Source organism: Peromyscus maniculatus, chromosome 7, assembly GCF_049852395.1.
Source record: "Peromyscus maniculatus bairdii isolate BWxNUB_F1_BW_parent chromosome 7, HU_Pman_BW_mat_3.1, whole genome shotgun sequence".
NCBI classification, from domain to species: domain Eukaryota; kingdom Metazoa; phylum Chordata; class Mammalia; order Rodentia; family Cricetidae; genus Peromyscus; species Peromyscus maniculatus.
Window position 1 is genome coordinate 111,704,734 of NC_134858.1, and position 24,097 is coordinate 111,728,830.

The 24,097-nt window shown below is 48.6% G+C and overlaps 1 protein-coding gene across 1 annotated transcript; it reads right to left on the reverse strand.

Annotated features, from left to right (window-relative positions):
* Nucleotides 1–342: 342 nt before the first annotated feature.
* Nucleotides 343–23,296, reverse strand: Crtap (cartilage associated protein). Its single transcript, XM_006970274.4, has 7 exons — nucleotides 22,758–23,296; nucleotides 18,483–18,632; nucleotides 16,958–17,129; nucleotides 13,108–13,236; nucleotides 11,678–11,823; nucleotides 3,238–3,321; nucleotides 343–819 (listed from the first exon to the last, which is right to left on the reverse strand). The coding sequence occupies exons 1-7, from the start codon at nucleotides 23,211–23,213 to the stop codon at nucleotides 766–768; spliced, it is 1,191 nt and encodes a 396-aa protein (XP_006970336.2). The 5' UTR covers nucleotides 23,214–23,296; the 3' UTR covers nucleotides 343–765.
* Nucleotides 23,297–24,097: the final 801 nt, after the last annotated feature.

Here is a 24,097-nt window from a genome sequence, read left to right on the forward strand (position 1 = left end):
ACTTGTTTCTCAGGGGGTGTGGGGTGCAGGGGGGGGGGAGTAGGGGGGGCGTGGCTCAGGTCAGACTAAGTGAAGACCATCAGGAGGCTCCAGGAAGCTTAGCCTTTATCTTCTGTCGTCTTTAACAAGTGACGTGCAGGGCAGCGGTGGTACGAGACCTTAATCCCAGCACTCGGGAGGCAGAGCCAGGCAGATCTCTGTGAGTTCGAGGCCAGCCTGGTCTACAGAGTGAGTTCCAGGACAGGCACCAAAACTACACAGAGAAACCCTGTCTTGAAAAAACAAAACAAAACAAGAAAGTGACGTAAAGGAGATGAGTCTAGAAGGACAGAGAGACCAAAGAATTCTTCAAATATATTTATCATCTTTTAGTGTTTTTCTTACTTAAAAAATAATACTGATTTTTTTTCAGGGATTAAAAAACAGACCACAGAAGACTGTCTTTCTGGGGAGGACAAGACAAATGTGAACATGGGGGACAGACGGGATGATGGGAAGGTGTGTATGGGAAGAAAGACGGGTGTGAACATGAGGAAGATGGCTGGGGAGACACGTGACCATGAAGACGAATGTGAGTACAGAGAAGACAGGTGGGAAGGTGGGTAGACCGGTGTGAACACAGGGAGGGCAGGCTGGACCCCGGTTCCGCATAGTAAGAGATGGTGGCTCCCCTTTCCTTTGAAAAGGGAAGGCCCTGAGGTATCATCAACCCAGGCACTCGAGGAAAAGGCAACACAGAAGAGAAGTCTCTTTAGTTGCTGTGGACTAGCCAGCCTCTTCCACCTCCAACAGGTCATCCAGGTATTCCACAACCTCTCCCTGGAAGACAGAGCAGACGCGGCCGTTAGCCATCCACGAGGCCACCACGGGCTGGCTGCTCGGGCCGAAGCAGGTTCCCCTACCGGCTCAGAGCCCAGATGACCTGATTGCTCTCTCCCAAGGAATGGAACCTCATCTTCTACCCCATGTGACCTCAGCAACAAGCGACCTGCCACCCCAAAGACAACCCATGTCATGCAGGTGATGTAGCCACCACTCTGAAAGGCTCCACATGGTTCCCTGCTCTGGGCATCCTTCTTCTCCCTCCTGGTCCCTCAGTTCTGCCTCAGGAACACATTCTTCTGGTACTTTCTGCTCTGACCAGCAGCCCACACTTCCCAAAACACCATAGCCACACTCGCTCTGAATGCATCCCTGGGACTCTCTTCAATGAGACCCAATCTAAGGCTCAGGCCTGGGCATCACTTTTTATTCATTTATTTAGCAGCCCCGGGGATTGAACCCAGGGCTTTGTGCATTGCAGGTAAATGCCACACCACCGAGCTACATCCCCAGGCTCCACTTCCTCACTTGCACAGCACTTTCATCCCCAGTGGGCATTCCATTCTCACAGCTATGGTCACTCCTATTTCATAAAAGGCTGACGCTGTCTTCCTTAGTGGCGGTAGCCCCGTGAATCAGCATGGTGAAACTCCCCTGACCCTGTCTTTCTCAGAGGTGCTTCCTCCAGAACTGGAGTGGTAGGAAGAGTGGGTGGAGGGGAGGAGGGGAGGTGCAGCTCAGAGCCTCTGGCCCGGCCCTGGCCCAGCATCTCTCAGAACTTCCCATCCTCCAGGCTCCCCCAGGATGTGAAGGATCAGGGCAGAAGCAGCTCCCAGCTCTCTTCTGGCTCCAAACACAGCAAGTGCCCAGATTTCTTACAAAGCATTTTCCAGTTCCTTCCAAACAAATCTCTCTAAATAAATAATCAGGGGTACCCACAGATGGCTGCTCTGTGGCCCGGCTGCCCCTCCACTTGAAGTCAGGACGAATCAAGAAGGAAGTATCAGGAAATATCTACCACGCAGCAGGTGGAGTGCAGTGTGCCTGGCGTGGGTCAAGTCCCGAGTTGACACTGGGCATGGTGGAACATCTCTGCAAGGCCAGCACTTGAGAGGTCCCCGTAGGAGGGTCAGAAGTTCAAGGTCATCCTCAGCTACACTGCGAGCTGGGGGCCAGCCTGTGCTATGTGAGACCTTGTCTCAAAACACAAAACACCTCAAACAAACAACCAAGGGCTGCCTAAGGGAGACCCAGTCAGGAAATCTGCTTCCAGAAAGGATGAACTTGGAGCAGCAAGGACATCTTATAATACCCTGGTGGGGAAATGGGATGGGATTCCCAAGTGTCTCCAGAGTACAGAACACTCTTTAAGAGATGATGGTGTGGGGACCTGAGAGGGAGCTCCGAGGGTAAAGGTGCTTGCTGTGAAGCCCGACAACCTGGGTCAATCCCTGGCACCCGCATGGCGGAAGGAGAGAACCAACTCCCTTGAGTCAAGCTGTCCTCTGACCTCCACACTGGTGCTGTGACATGCCCCTGCCCCTCCCCCACACATATAAATAACGTTTAAAAAAAAAAAACATGGCATGGTGAGACACACCAGCACTTTAGACTTGGGCAGGAGACAGGGCAGTTCAAAGCTAGCCTGGGCTATATATCACTTTCGAGGCTAGTCTGGACACATGGCAAGACCTTGTCTTTAAAAACAAAGGGCTGGGAGATGGCTCTGTGGATAAAGTGCCTGCTGCTCAGGCTGAAGGCCCAAGTTCTGATTCCCGGGAAGCATGTACATGCATGTATATGCATGTACATAGACACATGTCTGTCACCTCGACACTGGGGAGGAACACAGGAAGGAGGATCCAGGAGCTGGCTTCCCAGTCACTCTGAATGAATAGACTCCAGGTTCTGTGAGAGACTTTGCTTCCAAAAATAAAGTGGAGGGGCCAGCAAGATGGCTCAGTGGGTAAAGGAATTGCCCTACAAGTCTGGTGACCTGAATTCAATCCCTGGAACCCACACAAAGGTGGAAGGAGGGAACTGACTCCACAGGGTTGTCCTCTGACCCCCACACATGCAGTGACCAGTGCCCCCAACCTGTATCTCTCTCTCTCTCTCTCTCTCTCTCTCTCTCTCTCTCTCACACACACACACACACACACACACACACACAAAAGGTGCATATTCCAAACACATTTCTCCCACAGAAGAAGCAGCGGTCCAGCCTGGGCTTCCTAGAAAGTCGGACTTTTCCACAGCAGAGCACTGGCTTTCATTAACCCCCCCAGAGCAGCTGTTTTCTCGAGGGCCCCTTCTGTTCCTTGTTTAAGCGAGGACTCGGCCTGCAAGGGACTCTGGCAGAGACATGAGTCATGTTTTCTCTCAGGCAGACGTGTGCAGAGCACGGAGGCTTACCTCATCGTCATCCATCAGGTGCTCCTGAGCAAAGCTGTACAGTTCTTTCTGGAGCGTAGTCACATTAAAGAACTGAACTGCTTCCTGTTCAGACACAAGAGAGAACCATCAGGCGACCAGATTTCTCACGTGAGAGCCGGCAGCAACTGGGCACAGGGCACCAGATTTCATTCAAGGGATGAAAGTATTCACAAGCGATTGGGAAAAACCAGAAGTTCAAAGTCATCCTTCATAGCAAGCTCAAGGCCAGCCTGTGCTATATGAGACCCTGTCTCAAACAACAACAACAAAAACCTGGGAGTGCAGCTTAGTGATAGAGCACTTGACCAGTATGAACAAGGTCCTGGGTTCAATCTCCACAGCAACTAAGTAAATGTGTGAACGTGTGTTTCAGCAAGGAATTGAGATATGGAAGATTTATTTACGAAAGCCTAGGACAGCATACAAAAATCCTGAAGAAATTACAAAAAAAAAAATCTGAGTTTCTGTTTTATTGGGACAGGGTGTTGCTTTATAGCCCAGGCTAGCCTCAAACTTACAACGATCCTGTTGCCTCTGTGTCCAGAGTGCTAGAATTAGTCAGATGCCACCATACCCAAAAATGGCAATGAAACATATAATTAACCCCCTGACCATAGGAATAAAGCCTCACATTTATCTGCCAGAGGAATCAGAGACGGTTCATTCTTGAAAGTCTATAACCCCAGCACTTGGGAGGCAGAAGCAGGAGGGCTGCAAATTTGGGACCAGCCTGGGCTAGACATTAAAACCCTATCTCTAAAGACCCAGGGCTGGAGGTGGCTCAGTGGTGGAGCACCTGCCTAGCATGTGGGAGCTCCGGGCTTCTAACACCATAAACGTGTGTGTGCACACGCGTGTGTGAGTGCGTGAGTGCGTGCGTGCGTGCGTGAGTGCGTGTGCGTGTGTGTGTGCGCGTGTGTGTGTGTGTGTGTGTGTGTGTGTGTGTGTGTGTGCGCGTGTGTTGGGGGGACGACAAAGTAAGTTACTAAAACACCATGAGAAGTAGAATCCTATTTTTGTAAAACTAAATGCAGGCTGTGTGCATAAGTAATATAGTGACTCAAAGAAGGGATTAGGGTCTTGTTAAGCTTTTAGTCTTTTAGCAGCAGTTCAGCTGAGATCCATTCGGATGAGGACTCAGAGGCTTCCAGTCTGAGGAAACGGGATCGGCTGAGAAGTTGGCGAGGTGAGGTGGCTGTGGCTTGTTCTGCCTGTCTGATCTTTCAGCATTTACCTCAGTACCTGGCTCTGGGTTTGTTTTTATTAGTAAGACCTTTTAAGATTCATGGTACGGTAGACAGGCCCAGCGGTGGAGACAAGCAGACGCAGGTAGGCCTGTGGCGGCGGCCCACAGAGGTAAACGGGCCCAGTGGCGGCCCGCTGAGGTAAACGGGCCCGGCGGCAGCGGCCGACAGGGACATTCAGGCCCGGCGGCGGCCCACAGAGGTAGACAGGCCCGGCGGCAGAGACAAGCAGACTCAGGTAGGCCTGCAGCGGGGGCCCGTGGAGGTAGACGGGCCCAGTGGCGGCAGCCGACAGGGATATTCAGACCCGGCGGCAGCTGGCAGAGACTTTCAGGCCCAGCGGCGGCCCACAGAGGTAGACGGACCCAGCAGCGGCCCGCTGAGGTAAACGGGCCCGGTGGCAGCGGACAACAGGGACATTCAGGCCCGGCGGCAGCCGGCAGAGACATTCAGGCCCAGCGGCGGCCCACAGAGGTAGACAGGCCCGGCGGCAGAGACAAGCAGACGCAGGTAGGCCTGTGGCGGCGGCCCGCGGAGGTAGACGGGCCCAGCAGCGGCAGCCGACAGGGATATTCAGGCCCGGAGGCAGCCGGCAGAGACATTCAGGCCCAGCGGCGGCCCACAGAGGTAGACAGGCCCGGCGGCAGAGACAAGCAGACGCAGGTAGGCCTGCGGCGGGGACCCGTGGAGGTAGACGGGCCCAGCGGTGGCAGCCGACAGGGATATTCAGACCCGGCGGCAGCCGGCAGAGACATTCAGGCCCAGCGGCGGTCCACAGAGGTAGACAGGCCCAGCGGTGGAGACAAGCAGACGCAGGTAGGCCTGTGGCGGCGGCCTGTGGAGGTAGACGTGCCCAGCGGCAGCGGCCGACAGGGACATTCAGGCCCGGTGGCGGCCCCCAGAGGCAGACAGACCCAGCGGCAGCTGATAGGGACATACAGGCCCGGCGGCGGACCGCAGAGGTAAACAGACCAGGGACGGAGACAAGCAGACACAGCTTGGAACAGGGACGCCCCTAACCCCAACATCTGGGGAAGAAGCTATCTCCGTGGGTCAGAATCAGAACGAATCTGAACACTCCATCTGAGGACAACCCAGGACCCAGCTGCTGATCCTGTGAAACCCAACAACTTGGAGGTGTTGGTGAGACTACCCTGCTCAGCTGAAACCCATCTGGGAGAGGATTCAGATGCCTACAGTTTAAAGTCTGAAGAAACAAGATCAGCTGAGGAGTTGACAAATGAACAAAAAGTGACCTGAGAACACAGAAGAAGGCGCTACCCAGACACCAAACCAGATCACCAGAATCATAAGTATATAATTCACCGATCGAAATCAGCTGCCCCTGAAGAAATAGCCCAATAGCACCAATTTAACCAAGAACCACTACTAAACCAAGACTAAAAATTAGAACAAGAGAGGCACTCTCGGACACAGACACCACCTGCACCTCACAGAGGAAAAGATGAGTAGACGCCAGTGCAAAAATACAGGCAACAACATAAAGACCTATATGGCAACATCAGAACCTAGTGATTCTACACCTGCAAGACCTAAACATACCATGACAGAAGAAACAGAAGAAATCAACCCTAAAAATGACATTAAGAAGATGATAGAGGCCCTTAAAGAAGAAATAAAACATTCCCTCAATGAGGAAATAAAAACTTTCCTTAAAGAGGAATTGAAAAACTACCTTAAAGAGGAAATAAAAACTTTCCTTAAAGAGGAAATAAAAAACTCCCTTAAAGAGGAAATAAAAACTTCCCTTAAAGAGGAAATGAAAAACTCCATTAAAGAGGAAATAAAAAACTCCCTTAAAAAAATGGAAGAAAAAACAAACAAAAAATGGGAAGAAATCAAAGAAAGCCAAGAAAAAGCAATTAAACAGATGAAAGAAACATTCCAAGATCTGAAAAATGAATTTGAGACAATAAAGAAAACACATGCTGAGGGAATGCTGGAAATAGAAATCCTGACTAAACGAACAGGAACTACAGAAACAAGCATAACCAACCGATTGCAAGAGATGGAACAGAGAATCTCTGACACTGAAGACACGATAGAGAAAATAGATTCGTCAGTCAAAGAAAACAATAAAGACAAAAAAGTCCTAACACAAAATGTCCAGGAAATTTGGGACACCATGAAAAGACCAAACCTAAGAATAATAGGGATAGAAGAAGGAGAAGAATACCAACTCAAAGGCACAGAAAATATATTCAACAAAATCATAGAAGAAAACTTTCCTAACCTAAAGAAAGAAATACCTATGAAGATACAAGAAGCTTACAGAACACCGAATAGGCTGGATCCAAAAAAAAAGTCCCCTCGCCACATAATAATCAAAACACTAAACACACAGAATAAAGAAAAAATATTAAGAGCTGCAAAGGAAAAGGACCAAGTAACATATAAAGGCAAACCCATCAGAATAACACCAGACTACTCAATAGAGACTATGAAAGATAGAAGATCATGGACAAACCTCATGCAGACACTAAGAGACCATGGATGCCAACCCAGACTATTATACCCAGCAAAACTCTTAATCACCATAGGCGGAGTAAACAAAATATTCCAGGATAAAACCAGATTTAATCAATACCTGTCCACAAACCCAGCCCTACAGAAAGCACTAGAAGGGAAAATCCAACCCAAAGAAGCTAAACACATCCATGAAAAATCAAGCAATAGATAATCCTACACCAACACACACCACAGAAGGACAACACAACACAACCAAAAAAATAACAGGAATTAACAATCACTGGTCATTAATATCCATCAATATCAATGGTCTCAACTCACCTATAAAAAGACACAGGCTAACAGAATGGATTAGAAAACAGGACCCATCCATATGCTGCATACAAGAAACACACCTTAACTCCAAAGACAGACACTACCTCCGAGTAAAGGGCTGGGAAAAGGTTTTCCAAGCAAATGGACCTAAGAAACAAGCTGGTGTAGCTATCCTAATATCTAATAAAATAGACTTCAAACTAAAATCAATCAAAAGAGACCAGGATGGACATTACATATTCATCACAGGAAAAATCCACCAAGATGAAGTCTCGATTCTAAACATTTATGCTCCAAATACAAAAGCACCCACATTCATAAAAGAAACACTACTAAAGTTTAAAACGCACATCAAACCCCACACATTAGTAGTGGGAGATTTTAACACACCACTCTCACCAAAAGATAGATCTACCAGACTGAAACTTAACAAAGAAATAAAGGACCTAACAGATGTTATGACTCAAATGGACCTAACAGATATCTACAGAATATTCCATCCTAACACAAAAGAATATACCTTCTTCTCAGTACCCCATGGAACCTTCTCAAAAATTGACCACATGCTTGGACACAAAACAAATCTCAACAGATACAAAAAAATTGGAATAACCTCCTGTATTTTATCAGACCACCATGCCTTAAAGTTAGAACTCAATAACAACAAAAATTATAGAAAACCCACAAACTCATGGAAACTGAATAATACCCACCTGAAACATCAATGGGTCAAGGAAGAAATAAAGACAGAAATTAAAGAGTTCCTAGAATTCAATGAAAATGAAAGTACAACATACCCAAACTTATGGGACACTATGAAAGCAGTGCTAAGAGGAAAATTCATAGCTCTAAATGCACACATAAAGAAGATGGAGCAATCCCATACCAATGAATTAACAGCACAACTGAAAGCTCTAGAACAAAAAGAAACAAACTCACCCAGGAGAAATAGACGCCAGGAAATAATCAAATTGAGGGCTGAAATCAACGAAATAGAAAACAAGAGGACAATACAAAAAATCAATGAAACAAAGAGTTGGTTCTTTGAAAAAATCAACAAGATAGACAAACCACTAGCCAAATTAACCAAAAGGCAAAGAGAGAACACCCAAATTCACAAAATCAGAAATGAAAAGGGAGACATAACAACAGACAATGAGGAAATCCAGAGAATCATCAGATCATACTTCAAAAACCTGTACTCCACAAAAATGGAAAACCAGGAAGAAATGGACAATTTTCTGGATAAATACCAAATACCAAAATTAAATCAAGACCAGATAAACCATTTAAATAGACCAATAACCCCTAAAGAAATAGAAACAGTCATCAAAAGTCTCCCAACTAAAAAAAGCCCAGGACCAGATGGTTTCAGTGCAGAATTCTACCAGACTTTCAAAGAAGAACTAATACCAATCCTCTTCAAAGTGTTCCACACAATAGAAACAGAAGGAACACTACCAAACTCTTTTTATGAGGCTACAATTACCCTGATACCCAAACCACACAAAGATGCAACAAAGAAAGAGAACTACAGACCAATCTCCCTCATGAACATTGATGCAAAAATACTCAACAAAATATTGGCAAACCGAATCCAAGAATACATCAAAACAATCATCCATCACGACCAAGTAGGATTCATCCCAGGGATGCAAGGATGGTTCAACATACGGAAATCAGTCAATGTAATACACCATATAAACAAACTGAAAGAAAAAAACCACATGATCATCTCCCTAGATGCTGAAAAAGCCTTTGACAAAATCCAACACCCCTTCATGATAAAGGTCTTAGAAAGAATAGGAATACAAGGAACATTTCTAAACATAATAAAAGCAATTTATAGCAAGCCAACAGCAAACATCAAATTAAATGGAGAGAAACTCAAAGCGATACCACTAAATTCAGGAACAAGACAAGGCTGTCCACTCTCCCCATATTTATTCAATATAGTACTAGAAGTTCTAGCTAGAGCAATAAGACAACAAAAGGAGATCAAAGGGATACAAATTGGCAAGGAAGAAGTCAAACTTTCACTATTTGCAGATGATATGATAGTATACATAAGTGACCCCAAAAACTACCAGGGAACTTCTACAGCTGATAAACTCCTTCAGTAAAGTGGCAGGATACAAGATCAACTCAAAAAAATCAGTAGCCCTCCTATACACAAATGATAAAAGGGCTGAGAAAGAAGTCAGAGAAACATCACCCTTTACAATAGCCACAAATAATATAAAATACCTTGGGATAACACTAACTAAACAAGTGAAAGACCTTTTTGATAAGAACTTTAAATCTCTAAAGAAAGAAATTGAAGAAGATATCAGAAAATGGAAGGATCTCCCATGCTCATGGATAGGTAGGATTAACATAGTAAAAATGGCAATCTTACCAAAAGCAATCTACAGATTCAATGCAATCCCCATCAAAATCCCAACACAATTCTTCACAGACTTGGAAAGAAAAATACTCAACTTTATATGGAAAAACAAAAGAGCCAGGATAGCTAAAAGAATCCTATACAATAAAGCAACCCTTGGAGGCATCACCATCCCGGACCTCAAACTCTACTATAGAGCTATAGTAATAAAAACAGCTTGGTACTGGTATAAAAACCGACATACGGACCAATGGAATCGAATTGAAGACCCTGACATTAATCCATGCACATATGAACACCTGTTTTTTTACAAAGGAGCCAAAACTATACAATGGAACAAAGAAAGTATCTTCAACAAATGGTGCTGGCATAACTGGGTGTCAATATGTAAAAGATTACAAATAGATCCATATCTGTCACCATGCACAAAACTCAAGTCCAAGTGGATCAAAGACCTAAACATAAATCCAGTTACACTAAACTTAATAGAAAAGAAGATAGGAAGCACTCTTGAACGCATTGGCACCGGAGACCATTTCCTAAATAAAACACCGACAGCACAGACCCTGAGCACAACCATTAATAAATGGGACCTCTCAAAACTGAGAAGCTTTTGCAGGGCAAAAGACACAGTCAATAAGACAAAAAGACAGCCAACAGATTGGGAAAAGATCTTCACCAACCCCACATCTGACAGAGGATTGATCTCCACAATATATAAAGAACTCAAGAAACTAGACATCAAAGCACTGAACAGTCCAATTAAAAAATGGGCTAAAGAGCTAAACAGAGAATTCACAAAACAAGAACTACAAATGGCTGAAAGACATTTAAAGAAATGCTCAACATCCTTAATCATCAGAGAAATGCAAATCAAAACGACTCTGAGATACCACCTTACACCTGTTAGAATGGCTACGATCAAAAACACCAATGACAACCAATGTTGGAGAGGATGTGGAGCAAAGGGAACACTCCTCCACTGTTGGTGGGAATGTAAACTTGTACAACCACTGTGGAAATCAGTATGGCGGTTTCTCAGAAAATTAGGAATCGAACTACCTCAAGACCCAGCCATCCCACTCTTGGGCATATACCCAAAGAATGCTGATACATACCATAAAGATACATGCTCAGCTATGTTCATAGCAGCACTATTTGTAATAGCCAGAACCTGGAAACAACCTAGATGCCCATCAACGGAAGAATGGATGAAAAAAATGTGGTACATATACACAATGGAGTACTACTCAGCAGAGAAAAACAATGAAAGCATGAAATTTGCAGGCAAATGGATGGAACTAGAAAAAATCATCCTGAGTGAGGTAACCCAAACCCAGAAAGACAGTTATGGTATGTACTCACTCATTGGTGGATTCTAGATATAAAATGAACAATCAGACCACAACCCATAGAACCATAGAGGCTATATATATAGCATGGAGGTCCCTAGGATGACTGTGGCATATAATAAATTTCAGTTTTACCAAAAAAAAAAAAAAGAAGGGATTAAAAGGCTGTGGGGCCTGGAGAATGGCTCATTGGGTAAAGGTGCTTGCCACCATGTCTGGCCGCTTGAGTTCAATCCTTGGGACCCACTGCGTAGAAGGAGAGAACTGATTCTCCTAAACTGTCCTCTGAGCTCCACACGCACGCTGTTGCATGTGCAGGCAAGCGCACGCGCGCACACAAAGTAAAAATATAAGAAAAAAACTAAGCAGTGTATGATGACATACGCTTCCGATCCCAGCATTCAGGAAGCAGAGGTAAGTGGGTCTCAAGGCCAGCCTGGTCTACACAGTGACTTCTGGGTTAGCCAGGGCTACAGAGTCAGGGCCTGATTCAAGAGTGGCAGGGGGAACCAGGAGTAACCAGAAACAGAGAGAGTTCCTTCATTTCAGAACTGCCTCTCTCTGAAGGGCAAGGCAGTCTCCTGCAGGCGGGAAGGAGGAAGGACAGAGGGGACCCAGTGTGGGACACTCACAGGTCTGGGCTGGAAATGCTCGTCCGAGAGGCCCCACTTGTCCCTGTGGTACTGGTAGTAGACCAGATTCTGTTGCATGACCTTGTCGTTCTTGTCGAAGAGCAGGTAGCTGACGGCGCAGGGGGCTGCGTTCTTCAGGTCGTTCACTAGAACCAGAGAGAAGAGGCTGGGCAGGCGGGCAAGCCACGCGCTGCAGCTCCAGGGCCACCCCCTCGAAGGCAGAAGCTTGAGCTTCCTCCAGGAAAAGACCACGCCTAAGGCTTTCCCCTCCAGCCCCTTCTCCAGAAAACCCTTGACCTCAGAAGGTGGGCCGGGTACAGGCCAAAGGATGGGGAAGCCTCAGGTCACCCTCAGGCTGTGCTGACTCATCACAGGAGGTGGGTCTCAAGGCCTGGACCACACTGGGACTGAGGAACAGAGGCCGTTTAACTACAAAGCTTCCTGTTGGAGGCTGCAGTTCCTGGGTCCCATCAGGAGAGGACAACAATAATCGGAGAAGGTGGGCCCTCCTCCAACCCACCCAGATTTGGAAGACATAAAGAAAGCCTGGGGGTGTAGTTCAGGTGGTAGAGGACTCGCTGAACGTCCACGAAGCCCACGAAGAAGTCCACACTTCTCCATAAACCACACATAATGGCACGTTCCCAGCACCCAGGAGGTGGAGGCGGGAGGCTCCGAGATTCAAAGTCATCCTTGGCTATACAGTGAGTTTGAGGCCGGTCTGAGCTACATGAGACTCGGTTTCTAAATACATAGATAAACAAATAACAAAGACTTGAAACTAGAGAAACCAACAAGATAAACCATGGTAGGGCTCTCAGAACTGGAAGCCAAAAGTTACCTTGTCCTGCCATCTCCTGGGTACAGGGGTTCGAACCTGCTCCAGCCCCCCTGCTTAGAACTGTACCCCTACATCACCATCAACATGGGGATTCTGCAGGGTGGCACTGGTCTTGGAAGGGAGGGGAGTCAGGCAAATAAGAAACGAGACACAAGCTCCTGGGTATTTACCCAGGCCCCTTCCACAGGCACTTCTAACCCGCAAAGCCGACAGCTCTATTATGTAACAAACTCTGGTTGGCAGGCATGACCCAGCCGAAAACGACTCAATTGTGCCACCTAGTGGCTATTTTTATAATGACAACTTTTAAACCTGAACTTCAAGGAGGCTCTTCCCACACAGTCTGGTGAAGATTTCAAATGTAAATTACACCTACTTTCAGTAAATGTCAATTTTTTACTTACACCTTTATCTACCTCCCTGGGAAGCAAAGATTTCCCAGGGGACAGGAGGCAAAACCTGGACTCCAGCCCTGCAGCTCGGGGTCTCTGTGCACAGCATGTATGCGGCTTTGATGGGCCTTCTCAGCCACCATAGGTAACAGGGCAGTCTTGGGACCTCATTCAAGATCCTGCACGGGGTTACTTACACTTATAATAAGCAAACTGCAAATAGTGGTACATGGTGGCCACGAATTTCTCCACGGGATAGCCTCCTATGACTGGGGTCAGGGTCTCCTCACACTGAATCTTGCACTCCAGCACTTCTATATAGTGATCTGAAAAAGAGACACAAATTCTCAGAACAGTCTCAGCCCCCTCCCGATCTCTCTCTCTCCACTAATCCCGCCCAGCCCCATGACTACCTTCAATCTAGTTCTGCCTTCCACACACACAGGTCAGAGAAAAAAGAAAACAGCATTTAAAATAAAGAACCTGGAGTTAAGGGCTGGCTCAGTGATGAAGAGCACTGGCTGCTCTTCCAGGGACCCAGGTTCAGATCCCAGCACCACATGTCGGCGGCTCACAACTGCCTCTAACTCCAGTTTCAGGGCATCCCGTCAACCTCTTTTGGCCTCCAGAGACACCAGGCACACACGTAGTACATAGACACACATGCAAACAAAGTACTCATACACACAAAAGTAAATAATAAATTAATCAAGGGACTTTCATCTTTAATATTCAAAGTGTCTTAAGATCAGTAAGAAAATGCCAAACACATATCATAAAAACAGCCAAAGAGGGGCGGGGGGTCAAGAAGGTGGCTCATTGGGTCTAGAGGCCTGCCGCCAAGACTGCACACGTAAAGTGAATCCTTAGGACCCCACACAGTGGTGGCGAGAACCGATATCCACAAGGTATCACCTGACCACAAGTGTGCCACGGCGCTAACCACCCCCCAACACAAAATAAATAAATAAAAATATAATTTTAAATGTTCTAATGGCCAAAGAAAGTGACTACACAGTCGAGTGAACAGCAATCGAGCACTCCTGAGATGCTCCGCCTCTTCTGCAGCAAACAGCATCACTTTCACCAGTTTAAACGGGACGTTGGAGTTTAGCTCAACTGCAGAGGGCTGACCTGACATACAGGGGACCTGCATCTGATCCCGGCACCACAAAGACAACAGCACACTGTCCAGTTGGTAGGAAAAAATTGAGACAGTGTCTCATGCAGCCCAGGCTGGCTTCAGACTGGGTGTAGCTAAGAAAGACCTTGGAACTCCTGATCTTCTTGGCTAAGATAACAGGCATGTTCCACCATGACCAATGCAGAGCTGGGAACTGAACCCAGGGCCCTGTGCACGCTAGGTTAAGCTCATCAACTGAGCTACACCCCCACCCCCAAATAACATAAATTCTACGTTCGAATTTGGATAGGTGGAATGGAAAAATGAAAACCGGAAGAGAGTTTGACATATTATTCCTCTTCTATCTAAAATAAGCACACAAAATATGGGGAAATTACTTAAGTATGAGTAACCTTTACAGAAAAAAATGCTAGAGGCAAGAATGTCCAGGGGCAGGCCGGGCGGTGGTGGCGCACGCCTTTAATCCCAGCACTCGGGAGGCAGAGCCAGGCGGATCTCTGTGAGTTCGAGGCCAGCCTGGGCTACCAAGTGAGCTCCAGGAAAGGCGCAAAGCTACACAGAGAAACCTTGTCTCAAAAAACCAAAAAAAAAAAAAAAAGAATGTCCAGGGGCGACGACGCTGGGACTGCAGAGGAGAAGCATTTAAGGAATGTGAGTCCTCAGCGTCTGGCTGTTAACATGTAACTGGTAAGGAGATAACATCAGCCCTGCTCCAGCAGACACTTTAACTAAATGCTTAAGAATGAACAGCGCTGGGCTAGGACAGGCCGCAGGGGTTGGGCATTTATGTAGTGTATGTGAGGCCTAGGTTCAATCCCAGCACTGCAATACAAAGATAAAATTTAAAAACAGCACTTTCTATAAGAGAGTAACAGGCATCACACACGTCTTCAGGTGACATTCTGAGGCTACTTCAGTGTTCAGTCAAAAATGGACACTCCTGATAAAACTCTCAGGAACCAAATCATCGTGTTCACTTGTTTGTTTTGTTGTTGATTTTTTAGAAAGGGTCTAACTCTGCAGCTCTAGTTGTCCCGGAAGTCACAGAGATTTGCCTGTCTTTGACACCCTACTGCTGGGATTAAAGGGGAGTGCCACTGTGCCCAGCCCAAATGAGAAGTATTTACAAAGTAATTGGCCTAAATGTTTTTAAAGTAAGGTTGGTGGCATACCACAGTAGCCAGGCACTCGGGAGGCAGAGGCAGGCAGATCTCTGTGAGTTCGAGGCCAGCCTGATCTACAGAGTGAGTTCCAGGACAGCCAGGACTGTACAGTGAAACACTGTCTTGAAAAATCAAAAAAGAGAAGGAAGGAAAGAAAGGGAAATGGTAATGTGGAAAGAAAGGCAGCAACATGGATGAGAAATTCACAAGGAAACGGAGATGGGGAGGGCTGGAACGCTAGAAATGAAAAATTCAATGAATTAAGAACACAATGAAATCATTACCAATGATGATTTCAGAAGAAAGAATATTGAGGATGAAAAACAAGGCTGAGAAAATAATCCATTCAATATCAATAAAGAAAAAAATAAGCCTGACCACCTGCTAAGAACTCCACCATAATCAAAAACCAAATCTAAACTGGGTGTAGTGGCCCACACCAGCACTCAGGAGGCAGAGGCAAGGGGATTTCTGTAAGTTTGAGACCAGCCTGGTATACACAGCCAGGCAGCCTGGGCTACACAGTGAGACCCTGTCAAAAAGGAAAAACAAATTTCTTTCCTATCTTAAAAAGAGTGTTCCTCACTCTTTTCGGGGAGCCTCCTAGGTGATCAGCTGCGTCAAGATGAAGCTGAATCTCTCTTCTCCCCTGCCACCAGCTGGCAGAAACTCACTGACGCGGATGATGAATGCAAGCTTTGTACGTTTTACGAGACGTGCATGGCTACAGAAGTAGCTGCTGATGCTCTGGGTGAAGTGGAAGGGTTATGTGGTCCGGATCAGCGGGAATGACAGACAAGGGCTTCCCAGGAGGCAAGGCATTTTGACCATGGCGGAGTGTGCCTGCTGTGGAGTAAGGGGTCTTCTTGTTAGAGAGCAAGGAGAACCGGAGAGAGAAGAGCAGGTCTGTTTGCGGACGCATTGTGGATGCCAATCTGAGTGCTCTCAATCGGGTTATTGTAAAAGAAAGGAGAGAAGGATATTCCTGGACAAATACTACCATGCCTTGTAGGTTGGGACCTAAAAGAGCCTGCCAAATCTGAAAGCTTTTTTGTTTTGTTTTGTTTTGTTTTGTCGTCTCTCCCTGCCACTGCCCCCACCACCCCTCCCCCACCCCCCCACACCACCACCACCACCACCACCACCACCACCACCACCACCACCACCACCCCGGAGACAAGGTTTCTCTGTGTAGCTTTGGAGCCTGTCCTGGAACTCACTCTGTAGACCAGGCTGGCCTTGAACTCACAGAGATCTGCCCGTCTCTGCTTCCCAAGTGCTGAGATTAAAAACAAGTGCGCCATCAACACCCAGCCAAACTGAAAGCTTTTTAATCTCTCTAAAGATGATGTCCACCAATATATTATCAAAAGCCCTTAAAAAAGGTCAGAAGCCCAGGACCAAGCACCCGAGATTCAGCGTCTTGTTACTCCACACATCCTGCAACACAAACGCCGATGTATTGCTCTGAAGAAACAACAAGGTACTGAGAAAAACGAGGAGGTTGCAAAATAAGCTGAACTTTGAGCCAAGAGAATGAAGGACGCCAAAGAAAAGCACGAAGGAACGGAGTGCCAAGGGACACAGGCTGTCCTCGGTGAGAACTTCTACTCTGAAGCCTGAGTCCAGGCCAAAACAATCTTTAAGGGTAACAAATCAATAATAACATACCTTGAAAAGAGAAGTGTTCCTTAGGTGCCAATCAGGGCATCTGGAGCACAGGCCCCACCCACCACTAACCTGCTACGGACAGGTAGAAGTCCTTGAAGTCCTTAATCTCCCTGGAGCCCTCGCAGGCAGCCAGGCATTCATAGAAGGCCTTGAAGAAGTCGGGGAGTGCCAGCTCCATGTCCGTAATGGACGTCCTCCAGTTCTCCCCATTATAGGCCCGCACCGCACGGACAAACAGGTTCTGGAAAGCAAGGAGATGCAGTGAAGCTCCCTCCTGGCAAGCGGGAGACACACCTGGCCACCCCCAAAAGAACCATGACCCTGGCTGGGCCGTCTTCGTCAGGCCTGGGTGACCCTGACTGGATGCAAGCCAAGCACCGGGCACGTGTGTGTAGATGTGCCCACTGTTCACAAGAGGTCCATTCTTCTAAAAACAGAATCAAGCACAGCCCATGACTTCAAGACCCCAGAGTAGCTGAGGAGGACCTTAACCCCTTTTTAAAAATTTATTTTTACAGTCTATTAAGTGTGGACTTACAGAGTCAGGTAACAGCTTAGGGGGTCAGTGCTCTCCTACACCCCGTGAGTCCTGGGGATCAAACGCAGGTAGATCCCCAGGCTTGGCAGCAAAACCCCTTACCCAATGAGCCATCTTGCCAGACCAGCCTTGAACTTCTGAGTTTGGAGTCACAGGCATGTACTCCCATACCCAGTTTTATATAACACCAGGGGCTGCACTCAGGGTTTTGAGCGTCTAGGCGAGCATTCTACCAGCTGAGCTATGTCCCCAGCACAAATGACTGTATTTCTTCTTTAGTTCAACTCAAAATATAGCAAGTGTTTGACAATAAAATCAAATTCAGAAGAAGGTAAAAGGAAAAGAAATCAGATCAATGATTCCCAGGAGCCGGGGGCTGGGGACAGTCTGACTGAAAAGGATGGGTGGGAAAGTGTCAGGGTGGCTGATAAAGAAACTCCTCACATGCTCTTTGTAGCCATCATAACACATCAAGTTGTCCTCTATCACTGAATTATGTAAAGTTCATCGACAGTCAGATGAAAGGCACGGTGGTGCATGTAGCCCAGCCTGGCTTTGAACTTGTAGCAATCATCAATGCTTAGGCCTCCTAAGTGCTGGGATTACAGCAAAAGCCACCACGCCCCATTTGCTGATTTCCCTTCCGGGAAATTTTGTGTTCAGCCAGGTTCCTATTGTCATAATTCAGCAAATATCACTGCAAACATCACAAGCATTCTTTAGACGTCAGCATCTGGGCCAGGAAGATGGCTCAGTGGAAAAAGGTGCTTGCCACCAAGCCTGATGACCTGAGTTCAATCCCCAGACCCACATGGTCAAAGAAGAGAACTACACATTGTCCTCTGACCTCCACACAAGCGCTGTGTCTCACACACACACACACACACACTCTTACACACACACACACACACACACACACACACACACACACACTTACACACTCTCACTCTCTCTCTCTAAATAATTAGAATGTAATTTTTTAAAAAGATGCGAGTCGCCCCCAGAGACGTGCTTCTTTAACATGCTGCACCAGCTGAGGGGTGAGCCAGACAGTACCTCATATGACTTGGTTTCCAAGTCTTTAATGTGGTCTTCAGCTCCAGGCAAGCTCTTGTAATATGCCATGTTTCTCTTCATCATCTCGTCGTCAGGGTGCTTCAGAAGGTAGGTATGAGCGGCAGCGATGGCCTTCGGGAGGTCATTGGCCTAGGTGCACAGTGAGAGGGTAACAGTTCGGACACACGCTGAACCCTCAGTTTTAGAACTGAGAGCTTCATTTCAGCAACTTCTCTTGGCCCAGTCTTACGCAGCTCAGGCTAGCCTCAAGGCTGAGGATGACCTTGAACTTCTGACCTCCTGCCTTTACCTCCCCAAGTGCTGGGATCACTGACATCCATGAATATACCCAGTTTTATGTGTCGATGGGGCTCAAACCCAGGAATGCTGAATGCCAGGCAAGTACTCTCCCACCTGAGCTAACCCCTGAGCACCAGCCTCTTCAGGGAGCCCTTTGGTTCCTTCTTTACCCAAATAACACTTCCGGGTAAGAGGTCAATGACTTCAAGGCCTATCAAGACTTGGGCCAGCCGTTCTGATGAGGCATTGTTCCCGGAAAGTGACAGTGCCATGGCTTCATCTGCTGTCCACTGTCTCCACCATCTAGGCCCCAGGAGGATGGCCTCTGTGACATTTATAAGCAGTCTCGGTGCTCTCTGGCGTCCACAGGGGTCACCCGTGAGGAGCCCAGTGGGAAGCTAAAAGGGAGGGCCATAGTCTATTCCATCTTCTGGCTCTCTCCCCACAGCCACCCCTGACTGCAGTGTTCTCAAACTGAAGGTCACAGATCCTGTCAAGATGGCCTTCTCTACGTGCTCACTCCCCCAAATCCCAGTAACCACTCAGTTCCTTGCTCCTTCCGGCGGCCATGGGTTGGGTACAACTGAGTGGCACTATGCTGGGGGATTGAAACATCCCTTGTGAGTCCCTGCACCAGCACACACTTCTGTAGACAACTGTCCTGACAAATTTTCCCCACACCATCTCTTCTGCTGCAACCTTGACAAACAGTACTGTCCCCAGGCCTCTCTCACAGAACCTTCTGCCTCCGTTCTCAGGGACCTTGACTCCCTCTCGGACTCATCTACTCCACGAATATTTGTGAGGCATCTCCGATAAGCAGGCACTGTTTTCAGTGGTCAGTGACAATCAGTTCATCCAGGGTCTGTAGGAGCTGCAGGGCCCAGGGCCCTGGGTTTAGAGCTGTCCACCTGATCAGTACCACCAGGAACACAGATGATCTCAAATAGGACAGGTGTGCCATGGGGGGACCTTAGGAGGCAATGTGATGACAAACCTCTATCACTGACTTCATGGAATCTAGAACCAGAACCACGGAGGAGACGAGCCTCTCAGCATGCCGGTGAGGAATTATCTACATTAAGTTTTAATTGGGATTATCTGCCCACTGTGGGTAAATGCCATCCTATAGCCTGGGTTCTACAGCCTGGGTTCCCAGACTTAAAACAGAGAAGGTGAGCTGAACACCAGCATGCATCTCTCTCTGCCTCCTGACTGGGGACACCATGTGACCAGCCACCTCGAGCTTTGACACCTTGACTTCCCCTCCGTCATGGACTCGGTCCTCAAACTGTGAGCCAAACAAGCCTTCCTTAAGTTAGCTCTGCTGGGCATTTTGTCACAGTAACTAGAAAAGTAACCGACTTGGGCAGGAGATGGTGACGAATCTGCCTCCCTGTGGGGACACATGCCAACAACCTGAGGGCCCCATGTTGACAGAATCCTGGCACAATCCGGCACAGGGAGGGGTCCTCATCATGTATGCATATAAGGCCTCCTTCAGCCTACCAAAGGAACACTCTGAGGCTGGGATGGTGATCAGGGTGAGACAGACAGACGGACAAACAGTGACAGAGAGACAGGGGCAGAGAGAGAACCTGTGAGACATCAAATTCTTGAGAATAGGATTAGATAAGATGGCACCCATCTGTACCAGAATGCCCCTAAATTTGAGGCCAGTCATCAGATACAGCGGTGGTGTCCACGTGGAGAGGGGAGTGGGCGGAGAGGAGGCAGGCTCCCAGATGTCCAGGCTGACACCTGCAGGATGACAGGAGGTGGCCTGTGGCTGGTGGGACTTGGGGAGACCTAGGCTGACTGCTGGAGAGAGGGGAAGGCTCTGAACGCAGCCAATGACATGAGACTCGCTCTCGGAAGAGCGTTTAGGAAGAGTACCAGGGCTAGCAAGATGGCTCAGGGGGTAAAGGCACTTGCCACCAAGCTGGATGACTGATGGCTGCAGCCGACATGCTAGGAGAGGGCAGGCTCCCAAGAAGCCATCCTCTGACCTTCACACATGCCACCTGTGACCCCCCCACACACAAACACGTGAACACACACACAATAAATGAATAAAAGCAAAAAATAAAAAATGTTCCTTAACCAGAAAAAGAAGAAACTGAGTTGAGAGCTCTCTCTCTGCCAAGGCCTGTGAAGGCCCAACTAGCTGAGTCCTTTCTGTCCGGCAACTGGGAACTCAAACCTCCCGAGCAAGGACTTAGAGGGCAGGGAACTGCAATTTGTGGCTATTTTTAGCAAGCAATCACAAGCAGAATTTAAGCAGCCATAAAGAGGAGGCAGTGAACTGTGTGTTAAATTCTAACTGACAGAGATGAGCCTGGTAAATCACAGCACAGACATCTCTCTGAGCAGAGAGGAGCCTGCCCCCCAAGAGCAGGCCACATTTATGAAGACCTTTTTCCAGTTCCACATACTTTGCTGGGACATCCTGAGGCATATCTGCTACCTTAGAACAGGCTTCGACAATGTTCCCAGGAGCCGGAGGGGTGGAGCATGCAGAGGAATGCAGGAAGGAGGATGAGGAATTCATCATCAACCTTAGCTATGTAGCAAGTCCAAAGACAGCCCAGGTTATATGAGACCATGTCTCGAAAAGGAAAAAAAAAAAATTCTCTTGCTTAAGATGAGGGAGGAAGGGCAGTGTTCTGGAACAGTCTTTTTGTGAACTGTGAAGATGTGTTGCTTTTATTGGTTTAATAAAGAGCTAATGGCCAATAGCTAGGCAGGAAAATGTTAGGTGGGACTTGCAGACAGAGAAAAGGGGGAGGGGAGAAGGGCGGAGTCTTGAGGAGACTTGGAGAGGAGAAAAATAAACATGTGGAGAGAAAAGGTACCTCCACATGGTATAGCATAGATAAGAAATATGTTAATTTAAAATGTAAGAGCTAGTTAGTAATAAGCCTAAGCTATCGACTGAGCATTTACAATTAACAATAAGTCTCTGTGTGGTTATTTGGGGAGCCCACAGTCCCAACAAAAACCACCTACAGGGCAGCATTTGGAGAGCTTTAGCAGAGCTGTGTGGCAGAACCCGGGTGAAGGGGGCTAGAGCAATATCTCAGTGAGAAAGGGCACTTCCTGCTGTTCCAGAGAGCCCAAGGTCGGTTCCCTGAACTCAAGTTGCATTGGGTGGGTGGCTCACAACCTCCTAATTCCAGTTCCAGAGTATCTGCCGCCCTCTTCTGGCCTCCAAAGGCATTCACACATACGTGGCAGGGTATCCACACACACAGGCACACACACACATGCACATAAAATGATAACGGAATGATGCTCAAGGTTGGAGGAAAGGGCTGATCCTCGGGCATGGTGAGTCTAGACCTAGAGCACTGACCTAGAAGAGGCTCAGTATGGGATGTTGCTGGTGGGTGCTCAGAATGGGACTCAGTGGGCTGGGAGAGGCAGGATGGGGCTCGGTGGGGGAAGGCTCGGTGGGATAGGGTGGGACCTGGGGGTGGCTTGGAGAGAGGTTTGGTGAGGCGGGCTCAGGGGCAGCCCTGAGACAAGGCTCTGTGGAGTGTACTCTACGGCCCAGGTGGAGAGGTTGGGAGGCAGCTCCACCCGGGGGGGGCTCAACTGAGACCGGTCTTGAGGCAGACTGGGGCCCTGCTCAGTGGGGTGAGGTTTGAGAGATGAGGACTGTGGGGAGGGCCCTGAGGGGGATGGAGATGGGACGGGCGGGGCTCGTGTGGGGCGGGGCTTGTGTGGGGCGGGGCTCGTGTGGGGCGGGGCTCATCTGGCCTGCAGGCCTGCTGGGCGGGGCTTGGGGGTGGAGCAGGGTCAGCTGGGTGGAGCTTAAAGTGGGGGGAGGGGAGGGGAATCGGTTCTAAGTTGAGCCGGAAGGGGCTCGGATGGGCGGGACCCAGGGGCGGGGCCCGGGCTAGGCAGGGTGGGGCTTGCTCTGGTGGGCGGAGCTTCTCGGGGCGGGGCTCGGGGCGGGGCGAGCGCCCTTACCTTGAAGTACGCGAACTGCAGAAACTTGTAGGGCTCGCGCTGCTGAAAGTCGGCCAGCACCGCGCGGCTGGGCTGCGACTGACGGAAGGCGGGCAGGCCCTGCTTGCAGCGCTTGAGACATTGCGCGCGGCGCAGCACGCCGCCGAAGAGGCGCAGCTCAGCGTGGCTGGCGGGGCCGGCGGGCGCGGGCGCGCTGCAGTTGCGGTGGCAGAAGGCCTCGCTGTCGCGCAGCAGGCGGTGCAGCCGCAGGCTCACCTCCAGGTAGCCCACGCTCTCTGCCCAGTGCTCGCCGCCGTACTGGTCGAGCGCGTGGCGGTAGGCCGACTCGAGCGGCATCAGCTCGTCCCGCGGGAAGCTGCGGAAGCTGTAGCGCTCGTACTGTGCGCGCCCGGGTGGCAGCGCGCACCCGGCACACAGCAGCACCAGCAACGCGGCCGCAGGGCCGCGGGACCCCATCGCGCGTGGCCCGCTGACCCGAGCCCAAGGCGGAGGACGCGCGACGCGGCAGGCCCGGGTGGGGAGGCGGGGACGCCGGCCGTGGCCCGCCCCGTCCGGCCCGCAGACCTCCCCGCCCGGGGACCGAGATGGGCGTGTCCTGCGGGGAGGCGCTCAACCCTGGAATCTGAGAGGTGGAGGCGGACGACCTTAGCGAATTCCAGGCCATCCTGGGGTACATGGGACCCCATCTCTGAAAGGAAAGAAAGTTTATAATCACTTGAAGGATGTATGGACCACGCGCCCCTAGTTTCTGGTTCAGCACATCCGGTTTGGGGTGCGTCTTCCCCCAACCCGACGGGGGGGGGGGGTGTGTCCTTGCAGTAGCCCAGGCTAGTCTTTGGACTATATAGTCCAAATTGACTTTAAATTTCCTGCGGTCCTCCAGCCTCCCCACTGCTGGGAGTCACAAACATTCGCTACCAAGCCTGCCCTAAACAACTGAGGCTGCGGGTTTACAGATCACACTTTGAATAGCAATGCCACTGACCTAAGGTTTTTAAAAGATGTTGCATAGATAAAATTAGTAAGAATGCCGGTGGCTCTTTGTAAATTGTATGACTTGTCATGTTGAGAATGCGTTGCATGTTAGGACAGAGTATGCTGGAGAAATCTGGGCATGAGCAATGATGAAGACAGCATCTTTAAAAAAAATCTTTACACTTTTGAAATAATTTACAGCAAAGTTGTAGGGACAGAATCCAAAATTCCTATATATGCCCTTTAATGAAAACTTAAAAATTGACTGGCACACCTTGACTCTGAGCACTTAGAAGGCAGAGGCAGTGAATCTCTGGGTTCCAGGCCAGCCCAGGCTACATAGTGAGACCTTGTCTAAAACAGAC